At 56.8% G+C, this 15,045-nt stretch overlaps 1 protein-coding gene across 1 annotated transcript; it reads left to right on the forward strand.

The window, feature by feature from the left end:
* Window positions 1-242: 242 nt before the first annotated feature.
* On the forward strand, window positions 243-6,884 carry MYOC (myocilin). Its single transcript, XM_036273046.1, has 3 exons — window positions 243-870; window positions 4,587-4,712; window positions 5,623-6,884. The coding sequence occupies exons 1-3, from the start codon at window positions 306-308 to the stop codon at window positions 6,405-6,407; spliced, it is 1,476 nt and encodes a 491-aa protein (XP_036128939.1). The 5' UTR covers window positions 243-305; the 3' UTR covers window positions 6,408-6,884.
* The last annotated feature ends 8,161 nt before the right edge of the window (window positions 6,885-15,045 follow it).

The raw sequence follows: 15,045 nt of genomic DNA on the forward strand, positions 1-15,045 counted from the left end.
AGAGGGATATTATGGGGACACGGGATGTGTAAAGTCGGGTTTTTGTTTTTTTTAAAGGAATTCAAAACAGACTTCTGGAAGTTCATTTCCTAAGAGTCTTGCCGGCAGTGCAAAACAACCCTCCTGTCCCTGGCCCCACCCCGCCTCACGTGGCCACCTCTCTGCCCCCTGCAGGGCTGGCTCCCAGTATATCTGACCGGCGGGGCCACCCAGCCAGGCACCTCTCGAGTGGGAGAGCCTTCCAGAGGGAGCCTCGCCCAGCCTCTGCCCCGGACTCTGCACAGCGCTGCAGTCACAGGCCCGAGATGCCAGCTGCCCAGCTGCTGCTGCTGGCCTGTCTGCTGTGGGGTGTGGGAGCCAGGACAGCCCAGCTCCACAAAGCCAGTGACCGGAGTGGCCGATGCCAGTACACCTTCACCGTGGCCAGCCCCGATGGGTCCAGCTGCCCCGAGCAGGGCCAGGCCATGTCAGCCATCCAGGACCTGCAGAGGGACAGCAGCACCCAGCGCGCAGACCTGGAGAGCACCAAGGCCCGGCTCCGCTCCCTGGAGGGCCTTCTCCACCGGCTGACCTTGGCCCAGACGGCCGGGGCCCCCGAGACCCTGGCGGGGCTGCAGCGGGAGCTGGGCACGCTGACCGGGGAGCGAGGTCAGCTGGAAACGCAAACCAGGGAGCTGGAGACGGCCTACGGCAACCTCCTGCAGGACAAGTCGGTGCTGGAGGAGGAGAAGCAGCAGCTGGTGGCAGAGAACGAGGGTCTGGCCAGGAGGCTGGAGAGCAGCCTCCAGGAGATAGAAAGGCTGAGGAGGGACCAGTGTCCCCAAGCCCGCAGCACCTCGCTGGGTGTGCCACCAGGCTCCAGGGAAGAAGGTAAGAAGGTGACATTGTTCAGGGTGGCCTGTTGCATGTGGCCAGGTCTGTCCTTCTGCCCTCTCCTTCCTCCCGGAGACCACACATCAGCCTGGGGCCGATGGCGAAGGAGGGCAAATCCGTGGCTGTCCCCCGTCACTGGCATCCCGATGGTGACGGTCCCGTGTGGGTCAGGGGTGCGGAATTTTGCGCCCAGCGAAGCTCCCAGCAGGTGAACGGGAAGGACCAGGTGAGATGCTCCGGGCAGGGTCTGTAGCAAGTGCTCCCTTCTCAGAAAACGATCCTGTCCTGAGCAGCCGATCCCCACCTTTGGGGGTTGAGATGACCCCCATTTAGGAAACGACAAGGGATTAAGAAATAATGCGAGGTGGTCACTCTGTGGGGTGTTTTAGTTCTCGGATGTCCTTCCTTGGCCACACAAAGAGGCAGTCACCCTTGGTCAGTCCCTCGCTGTGTTTCTGGACGTTTTCCTTCCCTGTCGTCTGAGAACCTGTCGGTCTCCAGGCTGCTCATGGCGGAGGCTCTTGCTAAGTGAGACGCTAGCGTCCATCCCGGCCCCGCAGATGGGGAGTCTGTGGGTGTGTGCGGGGGAGGGGCGGGCACACTCCCCCCAGGAGAGGGGAAGACGGTACTGGTACCACTGTTTGTGAAATTGCACCCCCAGTGTTCACTGTTGAAGACGTCGTCCAATCAGGAGGAAGCAAGCAAGTCGATCCGGTTGTAGGACAGTTAGTCTGGACTCTTCAAAGATGTGAAGGTCAAGACTGAAAGGGACTGGAGACACGCAGTGACCCCATGCGGCCGTGACCCTGAAGTGGCTCCTGTGTCCGGGGCAGAAGAGCCACAGGGGGCAGGTTTGGGATCAGTGGGGGGATTTGCGTGTAGACTGCTGAGCAGATAGTGGGATTGGATTCATGTTAGGTTCCAGCGTGTGCCTGACGATCCGATCACACACGCTGATTCTACAGAACAGGGGTGATGGGGCAGCAGCCAGGACAGTGGTCAACTGGTCTTCTCTCTCCCTGAGTTCTCACAACAACCTGTAATCATGTGGACACCCCGATTTCTCTTCATCCTCTCCATTTATACAATACTGACCTAACTGTTCAGGCAGTGATAGAAAAAACTATAAACATCATTACAATGTCTCTTGCCCATATGTACTATATTCGACGTCTGAGTTAAGCTCTCTTGAAGGTGCCGACACAGCAGGGGTCTGAGGGAGACAGGGAGGAGTACGCCGATTTTCAGAATTCTGTAACAGACACGAACCTTTCCCCCTAGGACTGAATTTTAATAGAAACAGAGCCCGAAAAACATTGAACAGTCTGATACTATATAGTCCTTAATATATTCATAACCTCCTTCCCCCCCCCCCTTCGGAATGAGCTATGATTCTGAAACATTCCCAAGAAATTTTTGTGTTGACACATCCTTATTGAGGACCATTTTATTTATACTCTGAGCTAAGAATACTGAGGCTCAGAGAGGTTGAGTCACTTGCCCGAGGTCAAACAGCAGGACTGAGCTAGGAAGCTCGGACTCCCGCCCAGCCCAGGCCCCGTCACACGGCTGCTGTGCTGCCTTCCGGCCTGGACCTCCGGGCCTTGTGTCCTGTCCCGCGGGCTCCGGCCCCCACGCCAGACGCTCTGCTCTGGGGGTCTGACCACCGCCAGATGTTCTGGCCCAGGCCGCCGAGTAGAAGCCAGCAGGCTTACAATCCAGCCAGCCACCTGCCAACTGAGCCGGCCTTGCACTCACTGGGGAGCGCTCCCTGACATGATGTTTTATCGTGATGCTTGTTTACTTCAAAGCACATGCCCAGTGGCTCCTGCAAAGCATGGTGGGAAAGGGGAGGGAGGGAGAGGGAGGGCCAGGGAGAGAGCGAGGCAGAGCGACATCTTCGAGGTAACCATCTGTCCCACAGAGCAGGTTAGGTGGGGGCATCTAATCCAAAGAATCTGTCTCTGTATTGTGAGAGGACATTTATTAAAGCTGGGACAGTGACACGGGAAGGGCTTAGGGCAGAAGCAGCAGCAGGAGAGACCAGGCGGGGCTGTCGGCTCACTGGGAGTCAGAGAAAAGGGGCCTTGGGGACAGGTTCGGGGGTGAGCCCTGACAACTGCCACTGCCCATGCCCCCCCCCCCCCGTTGCAATTCTCCTGGGGACCCTTAGAGTCTAGAACGCTGCCTGTGGAGGACGAAGAGGGGGAGGGGAAGGCATGGGAGCTCCCCGGGAGGGAGGACACTGTCAAGAATCATTAGCAGTGACAAAAGAATAACACGACATGTAAGTAAAGGCTACGTAGCACCCTTGGGCTGAGGAAGGACGGACTTGAAGGGGTTGGGACCTCAGTAGGAAGGCGGGGTTCAGCCCATCAGACAGGAGGGAAGGTGGGGCATCTGGCTGGGAGCTGCAAAGACCACCCCCCGAGGGCAGGCCCAGGACCTGTGGCTGGGTGCAGAGGTGTCAGGGACAGGCTGCAGCGGGAGGGGTCCCCGTGCAGGGACTCTGGGTTCCCTGCTGAGAGGGCCATGGCGAGGTCAAGGCCAGGCCACAGCTTCCGGAACTCCACCCAGGGTGCTCACACTCAGGCTACCCACCCACCCCCAGAAGACGGGAGAACTGCCGCCTCCCACCATGGCGCTCCAGCGCCCTCTACTGAGACAGCGCCGCACTGCACTCCCTCCAAAGGAGAAACGCCTTGTTTTTCAGGGCATCCAGCCCTGAGAGGCAATAGATCCACTTACAAGTGACACCCCCTCCCCCACAAGGTGGAAAGGGTCACAGCTGCCGTGGCCTTGGCAGAAGCGTGACCTCCAGCAAGTTACTCAAGCTCTCTGAGCCTCAGCTGCCTCGTTTACGAAATGTAGATACAGGTGGACTAAAGAGGAGATGATAGCCGGCTCACCTTTCCTTTGCAGACCAATCAGTCCACGGCCCATCCCCCTCAGGCTCTCACACCCACATCAGCTAGTCCCCTGCTCTGGTCACCCAGGGATAGCGCCCCTGGAAATGATTCAAAGTGGCCAGTCCCAACTCTATGACGCTGCCTCACCTGCTCCTTCCCACTGAAAGCACCCGGCCTTGCCCAGGGCTCCCCTCCCTCCTGACCCAGCCGGGCAGCCCTGGGTGGCCCCCTGGTACGGGCCCCTCCTCTCAGATCAGTGAGAATTACAAGGAGTGTCGACTCCTGGCCTGGGGTCTCCCCGTACCCAAATCACAAACCTACAGTTAAAAAAGATTTTTTTTTCCTTTATTGGTTTTAGAGAGAGAGGAAGGGAGAGGGAGAGACAGACAGAAACATTGATGAGAGAGAACATCGACTGGCCGCCTCCTGCACGCCCCCCACTGGGACCAGGCCCACAACCTGGGCATGTGCCCTGACCGGGGATAGAACCAGCGACCTCCTGGTGCAGGGTCGACGCTCAACCACTCCAGCGAGGGATTTGTGAGCTTTTTTATGGAATTCTCCCAACATTCACAAAAGCGGAGAGAATGATAGGAACCCCAACAGACCCATCTCCCGCTCCGAGATCCCCGCTCACTGCCAGCAAAGTCCGGTTTGTCTTATCTCCCTCCCCGCACTGACCGTCCTCAGACACATCTCAAACATCACGCTGTCTCCGGAAGCTGATGGAAATGCGGTCCTCGGCCTCGTCGCCGGGCCATGTTCCTCGGGGTGGTGCCACATTGTCTCTTTCTCTGGCTGCAGTTTCTAGAAGGACTTCGGAGACCTCGGACTTCCAGGAACTGAAGTCGGAGTTAACAGAGGTTCCCGCCTCCAGAATCCTGAAGGAGGGCCCACCTGGTCATCCCGGCACTGAAGAGGGGGACACCGGTAGGCAGTGAAGTGTGCTCTCTGGTGCCCCCATGTGGTCTTTATCTGCATCTGGTCCTGTGTCTGCTCCCTCTCCGGGGCAAGTCCTCAGGAGCACACAGGCTACCAAAGGCATCTTTTCTGAGCTGTGGGTACTTAGGGAAAGTGCACCTCCCCTGTCAGGTGTTCCCTGAGAGCCTGAAGCTAAGACCAGGCTGTGATTTCCGAAACGGGGACCGTGTGCTGTTGACAGCTGTTGCTGGCACTGAGGGACAGGCATGGGGACGCGGTGTTTGGAAATACTCAAAGCAAGATTCCCTGAGATACGAGTACTTTCTCTAGTAAATTCTCGCCTTCTCTAAAGACATTGAGGGTCCCTGCTCGAGTACAGACATTTGTTGTGATTCTGCTAAAGTTAAAAAAAATATATTTTTTCTTCATTAGGTGTGTAAAATTGTATTCAGATTTTATTGCATTAAAATCATGCATGAAACATATGGTCCATCCCTTAGGGCTTGAATAATTCTGTCTTAGAGAGATTAGAATGATGTTATTTTTGTCTCATTTTTAAAAAATAATGAGATGAATCAGAGATGACAGTCATAGAGAATAATATAACGAACCCACGTGAGACCCTGGGCAGGGTAAGCGGAATAGGACAAATACAGCCTCTGCGGAGGTTCGGTTCTCATCCCACGATCGCGTAACGTTTACTGGCCGTTTACTCTAACCAAGCACTGAACGTGTCTCCTTACACTGGAGATGGACAACAGCCCGACTACCCCAAACACGATCACCATCCCCCTTCCCAACGAGAAAGCTGAGGCAGAGAGAGCAAAGGAAGTCACTCAGCCAGCAGGTGGCAGAGTCTGTCTCTGGGCCCCGGAGAGACCGTGAGTCGGTGTTTTTGTTGTTGTTCTTCCTTCACCAGGATGCGGAGAGCTGGTTTGGGTGGGGGAGCCTGTGACTCTGAGAACAGCTGAAAGCATCACGGGCAAGTACGGGGTGTGGATGAGAGACCCCAAGCCCGTCTACCCCTACACCCAGCAGAGCACGTGGAGGATCGACACGGTGGGCACGGGCATCCGCCAGGTGTTGGAGTACAGCCAGCTCAGCCAGTTCACGCAGGGCTACGCTTCCAAGGTGCACGTGCTGCCCCGGCCGCTGGAGAGCACGGGCGCGGTGGTCTACGGGGGGAGCCTCTACTTCCAGGGGGCGGAGTCCCGGACGCTGATCAGGTACGAGCTGAGCACCGAGACCCTGAAGGCCGAGAAGGACATCCCCGGGGCCGGCTACCACGGACAGTTCCCCTATTCCTGGGGCGGCTACACCGACATTGACCTGGCCGTGGACGAGTCCGGCCTGTGGGTCATCTACAGCAGCGAGGACGCCAAAGGTGCCATTGTCCTCTCCAAGCTGAACCCCGAGAGCTTGGAACGTGAGCAAACCTGGGAGACTAACATCCGGAAGCAGTCGGTGGCCAACGCCTTCGTCATCTGCGGGACCCTGTACACCGTCAGCAGCTACTCGTCGCCTGACGCCACTGTCAACTTCGCCTACGACACGGGCACCGGGAGCAGCAAGGCCCTAGCCATCCCGTTCCAGAACCGCTACAAGTACAGCAGCATGATCGACTACAACCCCCTGGAGAAGAAGCTGTTCGCCTGGGACAACTTCAACATGGTCACCTATGACATCAGGCTGTCCAAGGTGTGAAGGGCAGCCAGGCGGTGTCGGCTGAGGCAGCGGGGCGCCAGCCCCAGCCCACGCCGCTTCGCTGCTCGCCCAGCTCCGGCGTCCCGGGCCGGGGCCTCGGGCTGTGTCCCCGGGCAGAGCAGCCTGGGCCCCGCGCTTCGCAGCACACACGCTTTTCTTTTGGCGGCTCTTAAAGGGATGTTTCGCCGACAGTTTAAGCTTTCTGGCGATCCGGGCAAACGCTGTGGTGCGGGGTGGTTTCCCCAAGCTTTGTGCAAACCCCAGGGCTTTTCACAAACGGCCTTCTCTGGCGAGAGGAGAGGTTTAGAGAGAGTTTGGGGAGTCAGGCCGGAAGCCAGGGCCACACCACGGGGAGAGCAGCCCGTCTGCGGGGACAGGGACACTCTGTGGCCAGACTGGTTACAGAGACGCACGGCTCCTCGCGCTCCAGGTAGAGTCCAGGTGGGCACCCACAGCCTCCGCCTGCGCAGTAAAGTACTGAACACGCCCTTCTGTACGTTGTGGGGTATTTTGCATAAGGGACGAGTCTAGTCTCCAACCATCACATAATTCCTTTGGGTTGGGAGCTGTGATGGCAGAATGCTCAAGGTGGGGTGCGCGCGCATATGTGTGTGTGCGTTCACGTGTGTGCATGTGTGCCTGTGTGCATGTGTATGTGTGCAGTCACGTGTGTGCGTGTATGTGTGCGTTCACGTTGTGCATGTGTGCCGGTGTGCGTTCGCGTGTGTGCGTGTGTGCATGTGTGCCGGTGTGCGTGTGTGCCTGTGTGCCTGTGTGCGTGTGCATGCACGCACCTGCGTGCATGTGTGTGTGTGTGTGCATGTAACAGAGGTGTTGCCCAGGATGACACCTGGCAAACAGTGGAATGACACCTTCCCAGCCCCACCTTCTGCTCCTCTTGGTTCTTCCCAAACCATCTTCTCATCTTTCCCCAACTCGTTCTAACTCCACTTGGCTTCTTATTTGCTGCCATGGGCGTGAGTTTCATAAACTACAGCCTCAGGTGAGCAGACCTGAATAACTGAACTTATCTTGGGGTGCCGTCGTACCTAATGGGCAGAACACCTTCTCCTGCCAGTGCAGCGTGGACTGTTCCTCGGCTTCCTGTCTATTCGGGGCTCTGCTCTCCCTGTTCTCCGGGGCGGCATCTGCGGTGGAGATGAGCAAGGGAGGGGCATCCAGCCAGGAGGCGCAGGATCCAGGCGCCCTCTCCCCACACCATCTGCAGTCATCAGCGCAGACGGCGTGGCTGTGACGCAGAGCCCCCAGCGCTGGTGTCCTCCACGTTCCGGCCTTTGCCCAGCCTGTCTGCGCCCCACCAGGGACAAGGAACATGTCAGGAGCTCACCTGTGCCACAGAACTCAGGGTGCTTGGGCCCTTTCCCCCAGATAGACCTCAGGGTCCCTTTGGTTTTCCTGCTGGTGAAGGGTCACCTCTCTTGGAACTTTGCCACCAACACACACTTTACCCAGAACAAGCAAACATCTCCTCTTGGTGTCTCATGCCCCAAACTCTGGGATCAAAGGCCTGTCAGGAACGCTCGCTCTAGAAGCCAGACTGTGCCTCTTCTTTCCTGAAACCCCCTACAGCTTCCCATTTTACTCAAAGTCAGAGCCCCATCACTGTGGCTGCATCTTCTCCGAATGTCCCCCGATTCCTTCCGCTCCAGCCACGTCCCACTGGCCTCCTAGCGCCCTTTGAACAACCAGGGCACCCTTGGGTCCTTAGGGCTTTGCACTGGCCCTTCCCTCTGTCCCTGATGTCCAGGCACCGAACTCCATCACCATTTTCAGTCCTTACTCAGATGTCACCTTCCGAAGGAGCTGTACCCAGACCACCCTGTTGAAACTTTTGCTGCCGCTTCTGGTCTTCCTGACCCTGTCTTATTCTTTTAACACTTCTCCACGTATCATTTCCTGACGTATAACTCACTGTTTACATTGGATACATAATTCACTGTTTACATTGGACACACAATTCACTGTTTACATTGGACACACAATTCACTGTTTACATTGGATACACAATTCACTGTTTACGTTGGATACACGTCCCACACTGAAATGGAGGCTCGGAGCAGGTGTGGATGGCTTTGTTCAGTGGAAATACTCAAGAATATTTTTTGAGCAAATGACCAGGAAAAACAACAATCCTGAAACAAGTTCAGAAACTGGAAGGAACTACCACCAGAGTTCGTGTTGGCCCTTCTCACCTTCCCCCTCCTTGAGTCTGTTCCTCGCTGACCACGACCTCAGACAGGACCCTCAGCCTCGGTCCCAGCTGCTGTCTGGTAGAACTTTCTGTTCTTTCTACACCATCCCATGTGGCAGCCACCGGTCACGAGTCATGACTGGGCACCTAGAATGTGGCTAGTGAGACCGAGGCACTGAATTTCCTATTTTACTTAATGTTAATGAATTTAAATGTAAGTGGCCACGTGCGGCTCGTGGCTTCACTGTGGGCAGCACAGATCTGCCTCCTCCTTGGACTGAGATGATGGTATGTGCATGTCGGACGCCCAGCTGGCAATGCCAGGTGCCCCCCGCGTGCCCCCCGAGACCCGCGTTGCTGCAGCAGACCCCAGAGGAGGGGCCTGACTTGCACACCAACGGCACAGCCGCGGGCTATGCAGGCAGGGGTCCGGAGCACACTTTGAGGGCAGCCAGGAGAAAGAACATCTACCAAGACTACGAAGAGGTGGACGATATCAAAGACGGCACCTGTGTGGCTCAGTAGGTTGGGTGTCGTCCCATGCACCAAAAGGTTGTTGGTTTGATTCCCAGTCAGGGCACATGCCCGGGTTCCGGCTCGATCCCTGGTAGGAGGTGTGCAGAGGCAGCCAATAGATGTTTTACTCACACATTGCTGTTTCTCTCTCCTCTCTCTCTCTCTCCTCTCTCTCTCTCCTTTCCTCTAAAAAACATCTTAAAAAAAATGACACTGAACAATCACCTTTTTGATGCGTTTGAACTGTTCAGAGAACTGCGGGGACCCTTCGGGGAGCTTTGGGACCCGTGGGAGCCTTCAGTGTGGGGTCTGAGCAATATACTCCCCCCAACGAGGTCTCTGCTCTCGGCTGCAATCAGGGTGCGATTCTTCTGTTGTGATTCAGGCTGAGCTTTGCAAACCCAAGTATCCCAGGGTTCTCTGGAGCTGGGATCTTCACACAGGGGCCTGGGCTCTCCAGCACCCTGATTTAGTAACAAACACTGAGGCCCGATTGTTGTGTGTGTATGTGTGTGTGTGTGTTTTATTCAAACACAACCAACTAGTAAGTGTCCTACAGCGTGACGGGAATGAAAGATCAATATACGGCCACGTCAGAGACTCGGCTCGAAGACCAAAGAGATGGCTCTGCATGTGTTCGTGGGATGACAATGGGGTGGGGGTGGGGGGACAGGAAAGAGCACACAGGTCTGCCAAGGTCGCCCTCAAAGACAACCCATGGCCTGGAAACCGCTCCCTGGAGCCTCAGGTCCAAGTCTATTTCAAAATGACCGCCGTCTGCGCGCCTAGGAGGCTTTGAGGTCCTCAGCTGGAGAGGGTGGCGGGGCTGGGGGGACTGGGGGGTCGGTGGTGCCAGGGGAGGGGACTTGATCCGAGTCCGAGAACATCTCCTTGGCTTCCTCACACGTCTGGGTAAACGTCTCTTCTCTGGGAGGGAGGCACAATGAAGGCTATTTCAACAAAGACAGGACTTTTTAAAAGAAGGAAGAACCCCCCCAGCCCCCAGCCCTGGAAGAGACCCGCTTCCTGCCCCGTCTACCAAGGCTGAAAACAGGCAACACGCTGCCGGTACACTTTGACCGAGTCAGCTGTTCCCGGGGCAACTGGCCGTGCGCAGGGCCCTGCGGCCCCGATGGCCCCGATGGCCCCGCCCGCCCCTGCCCGCGGCTCTCCGCCGGCAGCCCAGGGCAGCGCCTCCTCTAGCTTTCACGGCACCCCAGCTTTTCTTGGCCAGCTCAACCCCAGGCTCCCTTCGCCTCCCCTTCCTGCCTAACTTACCCCCCCGCCCCGCCCAGGGCTGGGCAAATACTGCTTTTAAGGACCTATGACTAGCCCATCAAGTGCTAAAGACCCAGATTTCAGGGTCCCCTGACCACCTGTGATGTTGCAGGGACCGGAAATGAAAGAGAAACGAACAACATGCAGATTCTCAGCCACGTCTCACGTCTCCCGGGGAGCCTTTCGGCCCGGGGCGCCGAGACGGACGGCGCCTGGCCCCGGTCCTGGGGCCGGTGCAAGGCGGACTAGACGGCGGACTGGGACCTCCTGACCCCGAGCTCGTGCTGCCGTCTCAGGCAGCGTGGGTCCCCAGCACCGCTCCGCAGATGAGGGGTGCTGAGGGGTCCCGAACTGGGGGGGGCTCCTCCTTCTTGCATGGACGTCAGAGCACAGTGGCCATGGCCCGGGAGACAGTCTCAACCAGTGGTCAAATCTGCCACGTATCACCACCAGTAAGTGTTCCTACAGCCTGTGGCCGTGTTAACTGGGAAGCCGCACACCCTTTACCAGTTCATGGACATCTTATGCTCCAGTAACCTCTAAGGCGAGCTAGCATTGTGAACAATATTGGATACAGGTCCATATTTTAAAATCAATATTTAAACATTTTTTCTGACTAATGTATCAGGTGTAATAAAGTCATTATTTTTAAGCTGAGCCTGACAACTCAGAAGGGCCAGCCCTGCCAACTTGTTTTTTAAAATTCTTTTTTCTTTATTGATTTTAGAGAGAGAAGAGAGAGGGAGAGAGACAGAAATATCGGATGAGAGAGAACATCGACTGGCCGCCTCCTGCACGCCCCCCACTGGGGATCGGACCCACAACCTGGGCATGTGCCCTGACCGGGAATCGAACTGGCGACCTCTTGGTGCAGGGGTTGACGCTCAACCACGAGCCACCCCGGCTGGGCAGCCCTGCCAACTTTTGTTCTTTACTCGTATTTGCCTTATTAGGATTATTTCAACCCAGGTTTCCCGGCAGAAGTTAAGAGCAGATAACATAACTCGGAAACCCAGATAACCAACACCCACCGTGACAGGTGGGCACTGGCCGTGAGGGAAGAAGCCCCGCCCACTTCCCCCAGCGCCTGCCCCTCCCCCAGAAAGCCTCAGCTTCTACCCAGGACCTGTGACACACGCCGGGTGGCATCTGGCGCACAGGGGTTCCCACAGAGCTCAGTTTCAATGGGAGCGGCGTCCTACTGTGCTGTTCACCCACCTTCGTCTGCGGGGGTCTTCCGATCAGCGAGAGACCGCCCTCCCACAGCGACCAGACTTTGCAAAGGAAATACCAGGTGCCAACTCAACAAACACCCTTTCTTTTGGGCCAGACAACTGTGAGGTGTTTTTCTTCTAACTGGGCACCAGGCACATCATGGGGAAGGAGACAGAGTCCCTGCCTACAGGGAGCTTACAGCCTTATTGGGAATGAGGGCGACTTCACGGGGTCCATGCTGCCCCCAAACTTTGTAGTCATGCATTTTTTTTCTTGATTGATTTTAGAGAGAGAGGGAGAGAGAAAGAGATCGAAACATCGATGAGAGAGAACATCGACTGGCCGCCTCCTGCAGGCCCCCCACTGGGGATCGGGGCCACAACCTGGGCACGTGCCCCGACCGGGAATCGAACAGGCGACCTCTTGGTGCAGGGGTCGACGCTCAACCACTGAGCCACACCGGCCGGGAGCAGTCATGCATTTTTATATGAAGAGGGTACCTTGTAACTTGCGTCTGATTATCAAGGGAAAAGTCAGTTCCTCGCAGCGGATGACAAAGCAAGTTCTCATTCACAAAGTCTGCCTCCTCACAGCCGTGGAGGAACACATTTAAACACAAATGAATACATCTGAATACATCTGCATGCACCAGTGTCTGCCTAGCTTCAGGCGCCGCCCGACCCGCTGAGCTCCGAGTACCTGGTGGCCATGGTGAACCTGCGTCTGGTCACCTCGGATGCCAGGTCCTTGTAGAGGAGGTTCAGGCTGTTGCCCACGGGGCTTTTCTGAGCCATGGCCTCGCACTCGGAGGACTCGAGGATTTAGATCCAGGCCACCTGTGAATGTGAGACGCGAGCACCAGCAACACACGCAGCAGGGGGCCGAGGAAAGCAGCTGGGTCCAGCCCGGCAAGGTGTGCGGAGGGCTTTCCCTGCCTTTCCTGCAGCCTGTCCCCAGCCCCAGCCCCGACCTGAGGCAGTAGCTCCTCGAATCCCTGCCAGGGGGAGTTGGGCCTCCCAGCCTTGCAATGTGACGATGGAGGCCCAGAGCGCCGGACTGACTCCCGAGTTGCACAGCTGGGCCCTGTCGGGCGCTTGCTCCCCTCAAACGGGGGCCAGAGCCTCGGAGCTGCTGACACCTGCTGGGCTTTCCGCCCAGGGAACTCACCTTCTAAAGAGCAGAAAGGGGACACGACAAAGCTGCAGCTCGGGGCCGGGCTACTTGCTCAGATGTGCTCCGAGGCTCGATATTGAACAGAAATCATCGCGGCCACCCATTTAGGGCCACGGAGGGGTGTCCTTTCACAGGACCTCATTTGATAACCACAGTAAGTGGTAGGTGGTAAGGTCCCCATCGAACACAGGGGGACGAGCAGCACTCAGTGGCTCCCGCAGGGCCACGGGGCTGGGACCTGAACCTGGGGCTGTCTGGCTTCAGACTGTGCTCCCCCACCTCAGGGCTGAGCAGCCGTCTGCCTCGGTGCCGAGCCACCGCCCAAGGACCGGAGCCCGGCGCCCATTTGTGGCCACCCGGTCAGCTGTGGCAACAGCGCCGTTCGTAGACCCTGGGCTGCAGTGGTCGGAGCTCACCAGCCGGTCTTCTGGCTGGAAGCTTGTTCTTAAGAGAAAGCCCAGCTGACTTACCTTCCGACGCCAGACGAGCTCAGTCTAGAACCCCTTCCACACCTCAGCTCATGGCCTTGCAGAGAAACGCCCTGCCGACAACTGTCTCCGCATGTCCGCTCCGCCCCCTCCTCCGAGAATGGAAAGGCTGACCCGCACCACCCTCCGCCGCCCCGTCTTTATCCTCCTGGAGGCCCTCTAAGGAGCTGGACTTGATGGCATTCATCTGCGCCCTTCTCTGCAGCTGCGGATACAAATTACGCCTGCAGCACTGACCTGATGAGAACGCCCCCAGATAGGCAGGTGGGTCGGCGCTGGGGAAGGGCATTCTGCCCTGGGCAGGGAGGAAGCGCCCACTAGATGCTGGCGACCGAGAGGAGGCCTGTGGACTATATTTGAAAACTAACTCAGGCGTACCCCTCCTCCCAGCACCATGACTCCGAGGCCACGCCTTCCCGGCGATGGACAGCGCTCCTGCAGGGGTGGCAGGTGCTCTGCCTTTGAAAGGGTTGATTGACGGCAGGACTGACTCCCAGTGCAAGCCGACGGATCCTGGGCGAGTCATTTGATGTCAATGAGCCCGTTTTCGTACCTGTAAAGAGGAGTAACTCTTTCTCCTAGGGCTGTTGCGAGGATTGAGAAAATGTTTGCAAAAAGCCCTGACTTTATTCATAGTTGGATTGTTGGATGTGTGTGTGTGCACGTTTGGCAGTGGCGAGCCCTTGGCGGGAGCCCAACCAGCATTTAACGGAATCAGAACCCGCGGGGCGCGGTGCTCCCATCAGCCAGCATTGCCCAGGTCTCCCAGGTGGGGAGGGTTGTCAACGAAGACAGGTTTCTGTGGTGTCAGAAGCAATGACTGGATGTCTACTTCAGGGGACGTGGGGACCGTACTGATTTCTTAGAAAAACGATCTTTTTTGTACATGTTGCCGTGTTGGTGTCACAGCTTGGGAGAACCATGCCTGGGTTCTCGGTGGGAGACCTGGGGAATCCAGGCGCATCGGAAGTGGTTATATGTGAGATTCTAGTTTAGCAAATGTTTTGAAGAAATGCATAGACTTCACCAAAAGTCTGGTGGAGCCCTGGCTGGTTTGGCTTCGTGGTTAGAGCGTCAGCCTGTGGACAGAGGGATCTCGGGTTCGATTCCCAGTCAAGGGCACGGGCCTGGGTTGCAGGTTTGATCACCGGCCCCGGTCAGGGTTGCCCAGGAGGCAACCAACTGATGTGTCTCTCTCCCTCCCTTCCACTCTATCTAAAAACAAATGGAAAATGTCCTTGGGTGAGGATTAACAAAAAATAAAAATAAAAGATTGAATGGAAAACAAACGTATACCTAACACATAATCAAATGAAGGTGATTTTCATCAACAGGTCAGCCGTGCTCAACTGCAGCCGGTGGGCAGGAGACGGTGAAGACACCAAAGATGCCCAGAAGCTAGGAAATGTGCTGCGACTGAGCACGAAAAACCCTGGTGACGTGTTAACAAAGACACACCTACAAGGTTTAAGTTCCGACGGTCTATTCTTGACATTTTACCTTTTAAATTTATTTGAGACAGAGGAAGGGAGAGGGAGAGAGAAACCATCGACTGGCCGCCTCCTGCACGCCCCCTACTGGGGATCGGGCCACACCTGGGCATGTGGCCTGACCAGGAATCGAACCAGCGACCTCTTGGTGTGTGGGTCAACGCTCAACCACTGAGCCCCACCAGCAGCAGGGGAACTCTCGACCTTTTAAAGTCCAGGATGCGTCCTGACCCCACCTCTCCACCTCGCCTCCGGCCAAGAGGATG

Source organism: Molossus molossus, unplaced genomic scaffold (genome assembly GCF_014108415.1).
Source record: "Molossus molossus isolate mMolMol1 unplaced genomic scaffold, mMolMol1.p scaffold_m16_p_20, whole genome shotgun sequence".
Taxonomy (NCBI): Eukaryota; Metazoa; Chordata; class Mammalia; order Chiroptera; family Molossidae; genus Molossus; species Molossus molossus.